This window comes from Rhipicephalus microplus, chromosome 3 (assembly GCF_043290135.1).
Source record: "Rhipicephalus microplus isolate Deutch F79 chromosome 3, USDA_Rmic, whole genome shotgun sequence".
Taxonomy (NCBI): Eukaryota; Metazoa; Arthropoda; class Arachnida; order Ixodida; family Ixodidae; genus Rhipicephalus; species Rhipicephalus microplus.
This window is the reverse complement of record NC_134702.1, coordinates 13,066,697-13,081,194: the sequence shown is the minus strand read 5'-3', so window position 1 is coordinate 13,081,194 and position 14,498 is coordinate 13,066,697. Positions and strand designations below refer to the sequence as shown.

Below are 14,498 nucleotides of genomic sequence, written 5' to 3'. Positions count from 1 at the left end.
ACAGAGAAGCGTATATCTATGTCCCACCTTCTCGCGCGTTTCTCGTCTGGGTAAAATGCTGACTGATTGAAACGTGACAAGAGTCGCAAAGTGGGCTTGTTGCTAACCCATGAAAGGAGTTTGTTGCAGTGCGAACCGTCAACATTCAGTTCAGTTCAACTGAGTTTATTAACTTAAAGCCCCCCCCCCCACCCCTTCCTTGAAGGGGCATTACATAAGGGGTGGGGTTGTATTTAGGTTAACAAACGCAGTGAATGTAGTTTTATAGTTGAAGATGATCAATAATACGATCTTGAAAGGCAGATGATGAGGTGATGGGGACGATGTCCCGGGGAAGGCCGTTCCTGTCTGTAGCTGTTCGAAAAAAGAAGGATGCAGAAAATGTATAGTGGTGCGTGACGATGGGCAGGCAACCGGAAAGGGATGGCTGGTTCAATGAGATGATGTGCATGTTGCAGCTGTTGAATCAAGTGGTGGATTGAGCGAAGAATAGTTTGTGATAAAGCATGAGAGTTGCAGTGCGGCTACGCAAAGAAAAGGGTGGTAGTCCAGATATGGCTTTCAAAGATGAAATACTGATATCGTATGAGTATGGTGAGCGAATAAATCTGGCGGCACGAGTTTGTACAGCTTCTAATGCATTCATTAGGTACGCTTGATGTGGGCTCCATATGGCAGATGCATATTCTAATTTTGGTCTGATGAGTAATTGATAGGCAAGTAATTTAACATAGCGGGGGGGGGGGCAAGTCGAAGATGGCGTTTGAGTAAACCGAGTGCTTTATTGGACGCTGATACTATATTAGCGATGTGGGTGCGCCATGATAAGTCATACGATAAGGTTATTCCAAAATATTTATAAGATAGTACCGATTCAAATGGGCTGTTAACGACGGAATACTGGAAACGATACGGGCTGTGAGGACGGGAAAAGGACACGAGCTTACTTTTACAAAGATTTGGGGTCGTTAACCATGCGTTACATCAATTAAGCACGCTGGTAATATTTCATTGGAGATCTAGGTGATCATGCAGGTTAATGATAGGGTGCTCACAGTTATCACAGTTATCGGCGAACGTGCGAGTGCTGCAGGTTTTATGATCGGGCAAGTCGTAAATATATATTGGGAAAAGGAGGGGACTAAGGGCAGATCCTTGGAAAACATGTGCACCTGATATGACGGCGAGAGGGTTAGGTGCATCCATTTTTTTTTTCAGCATGACGACTGAAATGTGGGATTGTATGAGATACCGATATCATATCGTAAAAAAAAATGGTCTCTAAGGATCGTGTTGGCTCTGATATAAGCGTGCGAGTCGTGGTTACGCACGAGATTACCAGTACTGCAGATGGTAGGAAACGAAAGTGTGTTCATTGTTTCGCTTTAAGTTGTCCCGTGTAAATACGTGCGTATACTGCACTTTGTTTGTATTATCCAACTGGTATGCGACTTAAATAGAGAAATCAATTACGTTCCACAAGTTTGGCGCAAAGTGATTGGCGCGTTCCGGCGTGCAGGGTAAGAGATTCAACGATGACCCGTTCGTGTACTACTACGTGGCATGCGCACAGCTGCACATGAAAAACAAGCTGCGCACCCTGCTTGGGAGAGCCAGACCGGGGGAAGGGTAAGTATAGAACTACCCTTCGCATCGCACGCACAATAGGCACTGCGCCGTGTTCCCGACCGGGTTGCAGAAATTAGGTGCCTTATCTCATCTTCTGACCACGGCCACGCACAACGTCGATTCTCCTACAAAATACGCTGTAGCGGGATGCAATTTAAGAAGTCCGGAGAGGCCCCACCGAGATGACCGAATTGCGGCAAAACTCAACCAGCTCTGCTTCGTGGACACCGGTGAAACAGCGCAAATGGTGGCGCTCCCTTAGTCAGGCTAGCGCATTCGTATACGTTTCACAAGTATTTCAGGTATGTTGCGTCACTGCCCTCCATTAAACACTATTTGTGTAGCTTTGAGATGGTATACACACTAAACCAAATCTCACCCTTAAGGGTGTAAATGAGCTTGTCGCCAGACGAGCACCCTTTGATCCCTTTTGGATGTTCAAAAAAGGGTGCTGAGAAAGGGTGCAGAGCTCAGCACCCTTAAGAAAAGGGTGCAGAGCAAAAATTTCAAAGGGTGTAACGAGTGCACCCTTTAAAAAAGGTGCTGTGATGTCATAACACCCTTTCAAATGGTAGTAGACCTGTGGCTTTATCGCATTTTGACCGTACCAGTATTTACACAAGCTTACAAGTAAGAATTCGCCGAAGATTATCCCATATGTTGTATCGCTGCTCTTTATAAAACACTTTGTTAAGCTTTGAGATGGCAGTAGTGCCACCACCTTTTTTATAACCAAAACTTGTCATGTGAAAGTGGCGTGACTACGGTAAGCGCGCATGTGGTCTGTTGGCTTAACTGTTGTTGTCTTCCTTTTTAAATGGAAGTTGTGAGTAGGGGGAACTTGACCAATGTTACGGCACATACGCATTCGGCCTCACACATTTCTGTGGCAGTATATACTAGTTTGTAGGGCTAAAGAATTGCATTCACCTTTAGTGCACCAACGGTGAGTCTATATAGATGGGACTTGCTTAATGCCTGTGGCGTATACCCGTTTTTGATGACCACAAGCGTTACCGCGGGTTCCTAATATGAAATGCTGGACCAATGACCACCTTGATGTTCATAGTCCCGCTCATGCACGCATCTCCGAAGGAGGAGTCACCACGGCTGTCCGGCTCTTGATGGTCAGCCTGTAGTGCGCACTCATCGGTGCAGGCTCGCACGGATCCGCATTTGAGCCGACAATATCGCGGGCTTTTACGCAACTAGTCGCCTATATGGCGTCGCGATTAATCTGCTACTGTAGAAAGTAACGATAATTTGGAAAATAAAGAAGGGGAGGGGGGGGGCTCTCTCCAAAATTTTCATTTTCTGTGTGCGTAACCACACGCTCACGCACAAATGCACGTATACGAATATACTTAAGAGTACGCATAATTCAGCCTCCTTCCAACAACTATCCCCTTAGTTCTGGCAACAGCCCGGGCTTCCACATTTTGATTGGGTGAAATGCAAGAACACCCGCGTGTGCTTAGATATATAGATGCTTGCAGACCCCCCCCCCCCCCCAACGGTCGAAATTAATTTGAAAACAATCCATCATAAAACGCCGTGGCTCATAATCATAGCGTGGTTTTGCATGTAAAACCACAGTAATTATTATTATTGGTATATCACAGTACGCCAGACCAGATTTTTTTCAAGCTAAACACTTCATTATAATGTTGTTACGTTGTTTTCTGTATTATATCTTTACTGCGAGGTCGATGGTAGATGGCTACAAAACGCGAAGCCTCTCACGTGGTTTTCGCGTTGGCCAGCTTACATGTGGCCCTTGTCCAATGTTACTGTTCAAAAAGGTAGGCAGCGATTAAGAGACGTACTCTGCAGATAGCATAAGTATATAATTTCTTACGAACATGCTTTATGTTTAGGCACACACCACGTGGAAGCAACATTTCTCTATCTATTTAAATTACCCGTCACCTTGGTTACCTGACCTAATTACCCATCACTTAGATTAACTGATCCAACGCAAGCTTCAATTCCTATAGTTTTAGGCAACGGCAACGCCACAAATGTACTAAACATGGAAAGGTACCGGTATTGTGACGTTAGAATTGTACAGTAAAAAAAAAAACGTGGTTTTGAATGCATCACCTTATCGAGCTTGGACACCACTTGTGTTTTACATGCTTCTACATATGCTTAATTTCAGCCTCGTGCTTTTTAAATTTCAGCCAGCCATTCAACGCTGCCATGGTGAACGCCTATTACTCGCGGACGGACAATAAAATTGGTGAGGCACTAATTAAACACATCTTGGCATAAAAGTGCGCCCGCAGGTTGCCGTTCATGATGTGCGCATATCACGAATCACTGAGATGGGACAGCGCTAATTGCGCTGTTACTTTATGCATACATTTCGGCAAGCATGTCGATTAGGAATTTCATCCAGCAAAGAATGGTTACAGATCTGTTGGAGGATGCGAACGCACATAAAAAAGACATTTTATCATCCTTAATCGTGGTTCGGAAGCTGTTGCATATTTGTTTGCGTGAAGAAATAAAGACGCAGGACGCTACACTGACGCTGTACTGCGTTTCTTCGTTCCAGTTATTCCAGCAGGGATTATTCAAGACCCCTTCTTTGACCCCGGACTGCCAAGGTAAGTGCAGTATTTCTAATGTTCACCCTTACGCCTTCTTATCGCTGTTCCCCTGTAAATGAGCTTTGAATGAACTCTTCTATGCTGATTATGCGAGTTTGCGTCATTATTCCAGCTTTGCATCAAGGAGTAAGAAGAATTTTAGTTCCACACTATCGACTAGCTAAATCTCTTGTTAGTCGATAAATTTTGTATCTCAAGCCCGGTGAGTACTCGTCGCTAGGTGCTTCATTTTTCATGCGATACTACTACAGAGGGTAGACTTTGTAGGGATATTTCCACGCAGAAGTTTTTATCTATCTATCTATCTATCTATCTATCTATCTATCTATCTATCTATCTATCTATCTATCTATCTATCTATCTATCTATCTATCTATCTATCTATCTATCTATCTATCTATCTATCTATCTATCTGTCTGTCTGTCTGTCTGTCTGTCTGTCTGTCTGTCTGTCTGTCTGTCTGTCTGTCTGTCTGTCTGTCTGTCTGTCTGTCTGTCTGTCTGTCTGTCTGTCTGTCTGTCTGTCTGTCTGTCTGTCTGTCTGTCTGTCTGTCTGTCTGTCTGTCTGTCTGTCTGTCTGTCTGTCTGTCTGTTCGACCGTCATTCCGTTCGTCTGTCTGTTCGACCGTCATTCCGTTCGTCTGTCTGTTCGACTGTCATTCCGTCCGTCTGTCTGTTCGACCGTCATTCCGTCCGTCCATCTGTCTGTCTGTTCGACCGTCATTCCGTCCGTCCATCTGTCTGTCTGTCGAATGGTTCAGTGAAAGTTTAACCTCGTGCTCAACGCACACCCATCTTGATGCACTGGCTGCGTTCATACTTACGAATATTGTCAATCGAAACGGAAATACTATGCATGTCTGAAGCGACACATCACTACTTAAGTATTAGGTAGTGTGTTTATTTATTTACAAATTGCATGGATACGTAGTTCTAAACACTGAAGTGTTTATTACATTGCGCTGACAATGCGATGCAATGAACGAAAAAACGACCCGGTGCTGCCACCTACCAGTGGCTCTGCGTCAAAAAAAACTCACACTACTGCCAGTTGGCATCATATCTCACGCCGTGCATGACTATTGTCTTTCAATGTACTTTGCAGCGAAGCGCCCAGGTATGCGACCAATTTTTTTTCTTTTTTACTCACGATCTGCTTGCTTACAATTGTTTTATTTTGTTTTGCTTTGTTTTGTTAGATAGGCCACAATTTAAGTAGAAGCCTATGCCAACTACAGGCACTAACTTCTCCTGCGTCATCGCGTCAATGAACATGTTTTCGAATTCGGCAAGTAATTTATATAAGATGAGGTCATGGATTCAGGGAAGCGGCATGAATAAGCTCTCCGTGATGCATAGTTGATCACTCAGTATCCAATCGAGTTGCTGCGTTCTGGTGGTTCTTCGAAGTAATCTTCGTTTTCATCTTAGCCAATGTAATAATGCCGCCCAGCTACTCTTAGAAAGCTTTGTGCTCTTAACGTGGCTTCGCATTGCCTCCAAGATGGGAGGAACCTCACCTGATTTTGCATCGCCTTCATGACCGGACTACCAAGCTATGATGCGATGCGAAGTCACTGTGACGCCATGATGCCATCGCAATGACGTCACAAATTTTGGCGATTTGTAACGTCACGTGATGACGTCATGCAATGACCACAATTTTTGTGCACTATTCGCCCTCGACGCAATACGATCAAGTTTCACGTTTGATGAGGCATTTGGGGTTTTCGTCTTAAAAAAAAAGAAGTAATCGCAGTTGGAGCGTGCGTTTTGGTCTGAGAGCGGCCTAACTGTTTATTTCAGGTACATAAATTACGCCACTCTCGGCTACATAATTCTTCATGAGATTACACACGGGTTCGACAGTGAAGGTAAGAGTCTACTTATTGCTTGTTATTCCATGATGTTTCAATGAACATATTTATCTTACTGAACAAGTGGGAAAAAGCGGGCTAGTGGCTATGTCACCCAAAGAACGAACTAATAGCGAAAACACGGGATGAAAAAAAAATGAAAACGCGAGAATACAGGACGTTCAAACCCGAGAAGGAAGTCGGGACACCACAAACGCCTATTAAAAACCAAATATGCGTACAACGGTGGTAAATAATTAAGGCACGAAAACTTACCTCCACATGCCCAGGCAATAGGCAAACCTATCAACATGACACGTGCGGGGGTGACTGCTAAGTGACTGCTAAGGCATTTGACTTCATATTTATGCAAGTTAATCGATGGTTGGCTCATGCACGCGCTACCTCTTTTACCAATATGCCATACCTTAATCTTCCGACACGTTTTTTTTTAAATTCCTGTACCGGTACAATACATCATATTCATTGAATATTAGCGTGCACTTATATGCTATGCAATGCCTGTGTGTTAAAAAAACTAGCCACCCCGTTTCCGAAGTGTCTTCTGATGCGGAGGATACCGAAATCTTGGAAGAATGCTAGAATAATCTTAAACCGCAAGAAAGGGGCTGACAAGGACTTGAATATTTACAGGTCGATCTGTTTCCTCTCCATCGTATATATACAAGATATTTACAAAGGTAACTGCTAACAGAATGAAGACAACATTACAATTCAATCAACCAAAGAATCAAGCATTTCCAACAGGCTATTCAACAATTAATCTACCACGTTCATACTATCAATCAGGTGATAAATAAGTGCTCAGAATACACCCAAACACTATACATACGCTTCATAGATTACGAGAAGGCATTTCGTTCTGTAGAAATATCGGCAGTCATGCAGATATTGCGGGTATGGGGGCGTCGACGAAGCATATATAAAAATCCTGGAAAAAATCTACAGAGGACCAACTGCCAGCGTAGTGCTCCGTAAAGAAAGTGACAGAATACCAAGAAGAGTGTAAGACATGGTGATACGATCCTTCCAATGCGTGCTTCCAGGAGGTTTTCAGAGACCTAGAATGGGAAGAACTAGCGATATTAGTTAGTGAAGAGTACCTTAGTAACTTGCACTTCGCCGATGGCATTGCATTGCTGAGCTACTCATGGGACCGATTGCAATTCATCATTACTGAATTAGTCAAGGGGAGCAAGAAAGTAGGTCTTAAAATCAATCTGCAGAAAACGAAAGCAATGTAACAACCTCGGAAAAAAACAGCGCTTCGAGAGAGGTAGCTGTGAACTTGAAGTTGTAAGAGAGTACGTCTACTTAGGATAGGTAGTATCAGCCTAACCGAACCACGAGATTGAAGTAACTAGAAGAATAAGAATGGGGTGGAACACATTCGGCAAGCATTTTGAAATGATGACTGGTGGGTTACCACTATCCTTCAAGAGGAAGGTATATAACAGCTGCATCTTGCCGGTACTTAGCTATGGAGCAGAAATCTCGGGACTTACATAGAGGGTTCAGCTTAAATTGAGGACGTCGCAGCGAGCGATGGAAAGAAAAATGGTAGGTGTAACCGTAAGAGACAAGAAGAGAGCAGAGTGGATTAGGGAACAAACGAGGGTTAAGGATACCACAGCTAAAATCGAGAAGAAGAAATGGGCATGGGCCGGGCATGTAGCGCGTAGACAGGATAACCGCTGGACGTTAAGGGTAACTAACTGGGTGCCCAGAGAAGGCAAGCGGGTTAGGGGGAGACAGAAAGTTAGGTGGGCAGATGAGATTAGGAAGTTTGCGGGTATAAATTGGCAGCAGCAAGCACAGGACCGGGTTGACTGGCGGAACATGGGAGAGGCATTTGTCCTGCAGTGGACGTAGTCAGGATGATGATGACGATGATGATGATGATGATGATAATAACTTTTGTTTCGTAGGACGGAAGTACAATGACGACGGCGCATTCATTAATTGGTGGCCACCTATGACGGCAGCGAAATTTCGCAAGAAAGCCCAGTGCTTCTTGGAACAGTACGGAAACGTCACAGATCCCGTCACGCATATGAAGGTAAGAGAATACCCATCTCATTTTATAGGCGGGAGGTATAGGACTCGCCTTTGGATGCTATAATTTATCAGGTGCAAACGTACGTGACTCTCACAAAAATGTTTTCTTGGGCTTAAATTGTGGGAGGTGTCAAGCTAGTTCGGGGTGGAACATACGCCAGCAATAGGGCACTTTAGGGACCCAGGTTGTCGTATGCGCTGTCGATGCCGTCGCTTGGCGCATCGCAGGCGAAACCACTGTATGGCATAGCCCTACATAGTGCTGCAGCGTGTATAGAGCAAATGTTGCGGGAAAGAACATAGATGCTGATGAGGAGTCACACAAGGGTAAGAAGGATAGAAAGAAGGAAGGGAAGAAACAAATCAAATTATAGTTATGCACGGTATTACGCAGGGAGAACCATGTGTTGCATAGCCGCGTATACAGCAATGGGCGAGGACGGAAAGCGAGGGCGAGGGTGGGCTGTCACCTCGTGCTGCCTGGCGGCACGCGAGTAAGACAGTGTACAACATAATGGTCAGTCATTGTAAGGGTGAGGGAAAGGCACTTGAGGGTGAGGAGGAGGATAGTGTTGTGTCGTGTGACCCCTGTTGCCATGCACACACCTACATGTGGGGTTACGCTGTTTCCGCTACATGCCGCTAGATGAAACTAGGCCTGCTCCACGCCTGTTCCCCCGGCCTACCCGGCTTGGCCACGTGGTTCAGGTGACCGGTGTCACGCCGGCCGATCACCCTTCTTCTTCCTCCTGCAGTAAACGCGGGAGAGCAGTATCTCCGAGGCTGGGTCGACGTGTCGCTTCACTGCGCAACTCCCGTCGCTTGGCCTTTGCCATCGCTCGGGTTATGCGCGCTGCTGCCTACACAATACATAGCATAGCCGTGTATATTGTATAACATAGTATAGCATAGTATAGTATAGAATAGTACAGCATAGTGCAGAATAGTATAGTATAGTATAGTATAGTATAGTATAGTATAGTGTGGTATAGTATAGTATAGTATAGTATAGTATAGTATAGTATAGTATAGTATAGTGCGGTATAGTATAGCATAGCCACTCCTGTTAAGCGGCACCGGTGCTGCGTCGCTGCATCTGATAGGTGAAACAACCTGACGGTGCTCGCTGCAGAGCACGTGTATCTCAATTAACTGCCGCAAGAAGCATGCAGTCAATAAATAACAGCAGCAAGTATAGCGCACATGTCGCACACCGAGTTTGCGAATTTTCTCTAAAACGAGAGTCGACTCGTGGTGGGGAAAGCCCGCATGCTTGCCTTAAACATTCCTGCCATCGACGTTTTGGTAAAGGGTGCAGTGGGAACGCTAGGAATGGGAGTCTCTGGGTGCCCGTGCCACGCACTTCAGGTTTTGCAGTAAGGGGGATCGAGCGTTTAAATCCCTTTCCACTTATGACATATTTACTGCACTATACTGATAAAGGCTGCAAATAATGTCCCGCATGCGTTCCTTGGCTTCATTATGTGCTGGGTTTCATTACGCTGTGTCTAACGAAGAAACGAGCTGTCGATAGCAATATTTTACCTGGGGTTTTAAGTCCTAAAACCAACTAAATGATTATAAGAGGGCTCCGTAGCAGAGGGCTGTGGAAATTTTGAACATTTGGTGTCCTTCAAGGTGCACTGACGTCACACAGTGCACGGGTCCCTGGCGTTTCGCTTCCATCGAAATGTGACCGCTGCGGCCAGATTTGACACCGCGACCGTCGGGTCAGCACCGTGGCCACTGTTCCACCGAGGCGGACGAGCCCTCGATTCATCCACCATTCTTCGTCCGTACGCCTACTTCGTGTAGTTGCCAAATTGAACTATTCTGAATTTTGATCTGTGTATGTATTGGTCGTTTTTTTCTCGCCTCCACCACGGTCTGCAGTTTGTTTGAAATTTACAAATGATCTGTTTTGGGGCGTTAGCGTTGTGTATTCTCACCGGATTGTGCGTTGTGTGGCCACCAGCACCTCTGCTTTATGTATATAACGGGGTTAGAAAGTAGAGACGAGTCGCTTTTATTCGCGCTCCCTCCATCAAATTTGTATTTGTGAAAATATACATTATTATTATTATTATTATTATTATTATTATTATTATTATTATTATTATTATTATTATTATTATTATTATTATTATTATTATTATTATTGTTGTTGTTGTTGTTGTTGTTGTTGTTGTTGTTGTTGTTGTTGTTGTTGTTGTTGTTGTTGTTGTTGTTGTTGTTGTTGTTGTTGTTGTTGTTGTAACGCGTTTCGTAACGAATTCCGTTCTACAATGCCAACTCACGTATTTTCGTTCGCAAGGTGTCACTGTTGCATATGCAGAACGAAAAGCGCCAGTTTTTTCACACTTGATATTTTCTTTTATTTTTTTAGCTTCCGTCTAAACAAACGCTTGCCGAGGACATCTCTGACAACGCGGCAGCTCGTCTTAGCTACTTGGTAAGCTTACCATTCTGGTCTACTTTTGTGTATACCTCCCGTCAACGTCGAAATTCCTACTTTCTGTACTAAGAGAGAAACTTGAGGGCCACGAAGCGTGCAATCGGGCAAAAAATGATAGTGATAACATTAAAAGATGTGAGGGTGGTAGAATGAGTCAGTGAACAAACAGCGGTTGCAGATATTGCAGAGGAGATCAAGCAAAAAAAAAGGACTTACGCTGGCCATTTAACGCGTCTACGACGGAGAAACGGTGGGCAGTGAGAGAATTGGCGTGGCCACCAAGGGATGGGAGACGCAGTGTGGGAAGGCGGAAAGTTAGAGTGACGAATTTAAAAGGGATAAAATATAATCAGATCGCACGTGATATGGTAAACTGGAGATAGCTGGAAGAGGCCACCGTGCTGAAAGACCTTCAACATGAAAAGATTGAGAAAATTATGACGACGATGATGAAATGACGATCGCATAAACTGCCTGTTTTTCTTCCCTCTCATAGGGTATGTAAACGAAATCTCGTGGTGGCAATATTTTACAGAAATTGCTGTCTAGTGGTGAAATCACTACGCTCATATCGGCGTGCACATGACAGAAAGCCGCCCCTATCCCCTTCCCATAATCATCTATGAGGGGGAGGGGGGGGGGGGCAATGTCTGCCCAATACGTTCACTCACTTAGGCCATGCAGGTTTCTGACCGCAATGGTGGCCCAAAACCTCTGGCCTTTGATGATGTAGTACAAAAACTGTTTCCTTCCCGTGTCCAGGAAAGCCAGGAACCAAAGACATACCACTGGGAGGAGCGCTTCATAGCATTTTTTTATTTCTTTTTAATTCGTTGCGCAGCATGTCCTCCTTTGAGTTCGCTTCTCTCCCCCCCCCCCCCCCCTCCCCCCGTGCCCGCCTCCCTTAAATACAGAACACCGAACACGCTGATCGTGAATAACCTCCCACCAACGTGGAGTCAGCGCCTCGTGTGTTATGAATAAGTGATCAGCTCCCGCAGAAGTCATTGTCTAGAGAGCAGGAGTGATTACTCCACAGAACTGACTGAAACGTTCTCCCGCAAACGTTTTTTTTTTTTTAGCGTAATACATTTTTGTGAATGCGGACTTAAGTTTGTGAACATAGTCTCGTAGCTATCGCTTGTTTTCATGATTTGTTTCGCAATGGATTGTTACGTTAGTCTGCGTTACACGGACCCTGTCAACGTTGCATGCCGCTACTAGTAATCGCTTTCGGTGGGAAAACAACGAGTTTACCCATGCTCCGGTGATTGGCAAGAGATGAAAGCGGGACATCTTGTAAGTATTTTCCTTCACATTCGTTTTTTATCTACTGTTTTCAGAGTAATAGCAAATGTTTTTTTTTTCTTTGTTAAAGCCAAAAGACAAGCAGCATAATAAACAAAAAAGACACCAAATGGAATCGTTTCGGAATCCGGTCGTACCACGGCTGTAAACTACTGTTTTTGCGCGCAGGCGTTCCTGAAGCAGAAACAGATCTATAAGGACGACATGCAACTACTTCCCGGTCTTGAGTCCTACACTCCTGCGCAACTTCACTTCATCAGTGCAGCCCAGGTGCGTTAGTAATTAATAACATTGAAGCAGCGTGAAGGAACGAGGACAGCAAAAAAAATGCATTCCCAAGTGAACTTTCAGGAGGTTTATATTACCTATACGGACATTTAGTTTCTAGACATTCGGTGTATATACTACGCTATTGGGTCGCAGCCAGAATTTAATTTTTTTCCTACGGGCGATGCCACTCTAGCTATATGTTTGCGCATGTATAGATACAAACGAATAGTTTTACTTTAAGTGCTGGGAATGGAGCGTTGAAGTTGAATCAAGCCCCACTTTATACGCCAATGCTATAGCATTTACCTAGACGTCTATATACGTTAAGACACAATATTTTTGAGATCTAACAGACAATCATGTCAAGGAAAGTATATGTATAAGGGCTGTTTTTAGCACTGATTGTAAAGTGAACGAAGAAAGAAAAGTGGATGAAAAGATAGCTTGCTCACGGCAAGCTATCTTTTAGTCCACTATTTCTTTCTTCACATTTACTTCACAATTAGTGCTAATAACATCCCCTATACTTTCCTGGACATGACTGTCTGTTAGATCGCATTATTATTGTGTTTAACAAAAAAAAATCGAGCCCATAAATGAATGTACACTTCTTTCCTGTGTACGTTTAGGGTATGTTTATCGCCAGCATTCTAGATCATCAAGAACAAAATTCACTTCTTTCCTTTTTCATTTGCCTGAAGCGACTTGAAAGCGGAAGCCATGTTTCCCTTGCTTTTCGTGCCATTCGATTGTATTCAGGGGGCATCCGCGTCGACACGCTCTTATTCCTTTTCGCCGGTTCTCTTGGCAACTTGTAACTTCGTTGTTTTTTGCTTGAATCAATTTCAACTTGAAAATCACCCCCCCCCCCCCCCTTGTAGAAAACGTTCTGCACCTTACGTGCTTTAGCACTGCCTCTGGAATCACAGGCGCTGGAAAGCTTTCTGTACATACCTCACTGGGTTTCACGATAACTATCGGCCGAACTTTGACTAAACCTGTAAATCTCATTGACTGAGCTAAGAAATCTTGAGCGTCCTCGCACACTTGCCCCCTGCAGTGCCAAATTAAAGGCCAGTGCATGGAAGGATGGTACATTAGAAAGTGTTACACCTACCATGGCCTCCGAGATGGCAAGCATGGCCGTGATGGCGGGCTTGCCTGCCATTCTCGGAGGCTATGCACCTAATCCGATGACGTGGAACGATGCTTCTAGAAGTGGCCCTCTTAGAAAACCTTCGAGACTAGATGGAGAAGTGTTTCATGTCCAAAAAAAAAACGCTGTGTACTCATATGCTTTTCTTTTTTCGCGTTTTCTTGCGGTAAAACAGAAGATAGGTAGTTCCAACCTGCCCACCAGTAGGTTTTATTGATCTTTTTCCTCACTCTTTCCTTCCTTTCACACGAACTATACAAATCTTGTTCACTTATAATCTATGATTGCATACTTTATTGTGACACGCCGCTCTGAACTCGATTCGCAGCTCTGGTGCAAGAAGTATGACAAGAATACGAAGAGGTTTGTGATCGATGATGACGTTCACTCCGTCTCGGAGCAGAGGTGGGTCGTTTCACCCAAGAACACAATTCATGTCGCAAGACGTGTGTGTGGAACGTGCGAATGCAAGAAAATATAATTTGTTTGAGGGGGGGGGGGGGGGGGCATGACGCGTCTAACTCCATATTTGAAGAGTGAATGAATACAATGTTGCCGTAAAAAAAAGATAGGGAAGGGAGCTTGAGCTTCGCCTTCATCAGCAGATCACGAAAGCATATACGGCTCTCGTGCGCATCGCCCTCTTAACATCTAGCCTGCTTCTGTTCTCAGTGCATGCCTCAACCGTGTCGTAAGGAGATGAATCACTGCGTGCGCGTATGCAGTATTGGCCGTTTCAAAGCATCATGGAATGTTTACTGCGAGTACAGTTTTTAGGTGCCTACTATCTCGTCGCTACTTCTTTCGCGAACCAACGTAGGGCCAATTACGCGACCGTCGGGCAACCTACACAGCTGTTTAGTTTGCTGATGCTTTTGCGGCCGCCGAGGATTAATTATGCCTCCTTGATTGACGCTTTGTCAGTCACATGAGGCACGTTTTCGTGTTCATTCTTTTCTCTTCTGTCTGCGGACGTGCTGCCGGTGCAACATGAAGCGTTCTTTGAAAAGGTGTATAGTAAGCCTTTCCTCCTCTCCACCTTTCTGCATCTGCCAGACACGGGATAACGGCCCGGCTGGCAATCACTCGCACGCAGCTAAAAAGTGCCTAGTATGTGTAAAATTGGTACG

At 44.6% G+C, this 14,498-nt stretch overlaps 1 protein-coding gene across 3 annotated transcripts in view; it reads left to right on the top strand.

Moving 5' to 3' along the window:
* The window catches only part of LOC119163862 (carboxypeptidase D), a 129,828-nt gene that overhangs the window by 114,445 nt on the left and 885 nt on the right, over window positions 1-14,498 (top strand). For all 3 annotated transcript variants that reach the window (XM_075888914.1, XM_075888913.1, XM_075888912.1), the window contains 8 exons: window positions 1,520-1,629; window positions 3,813-3,871; window positions 4,190-4,241; window positions 6,051-6,118; window positions 8,050-8,180; window positions 10,566-10,631; window positions 12,111-12,212; window positions 13,697-13,773. In XM_075888914.1, the coding sequence (XP_075745029.1) occupies window positions 1,520-1,629; window positions 3,813-3,871; window positions 4,190-4,241; window positions 6,051-6,118; window positions 8,050-8,180; window positions 10,566-10,631; window positions 12,111-12,212; window positions 13,697-13,773 (665 nt within the window). The remainder of the gene's footprint in view (window positions 1-1,519; window positions 1,630-3,812; window positions 3,872-4,189; window positions 4,242-6,050; window positions 6,119-8,049; window positions 8,181-10,565; window positions 10,632-12,110; window positions 12,213-13,696; window positions 13,774-14,498) is intronic.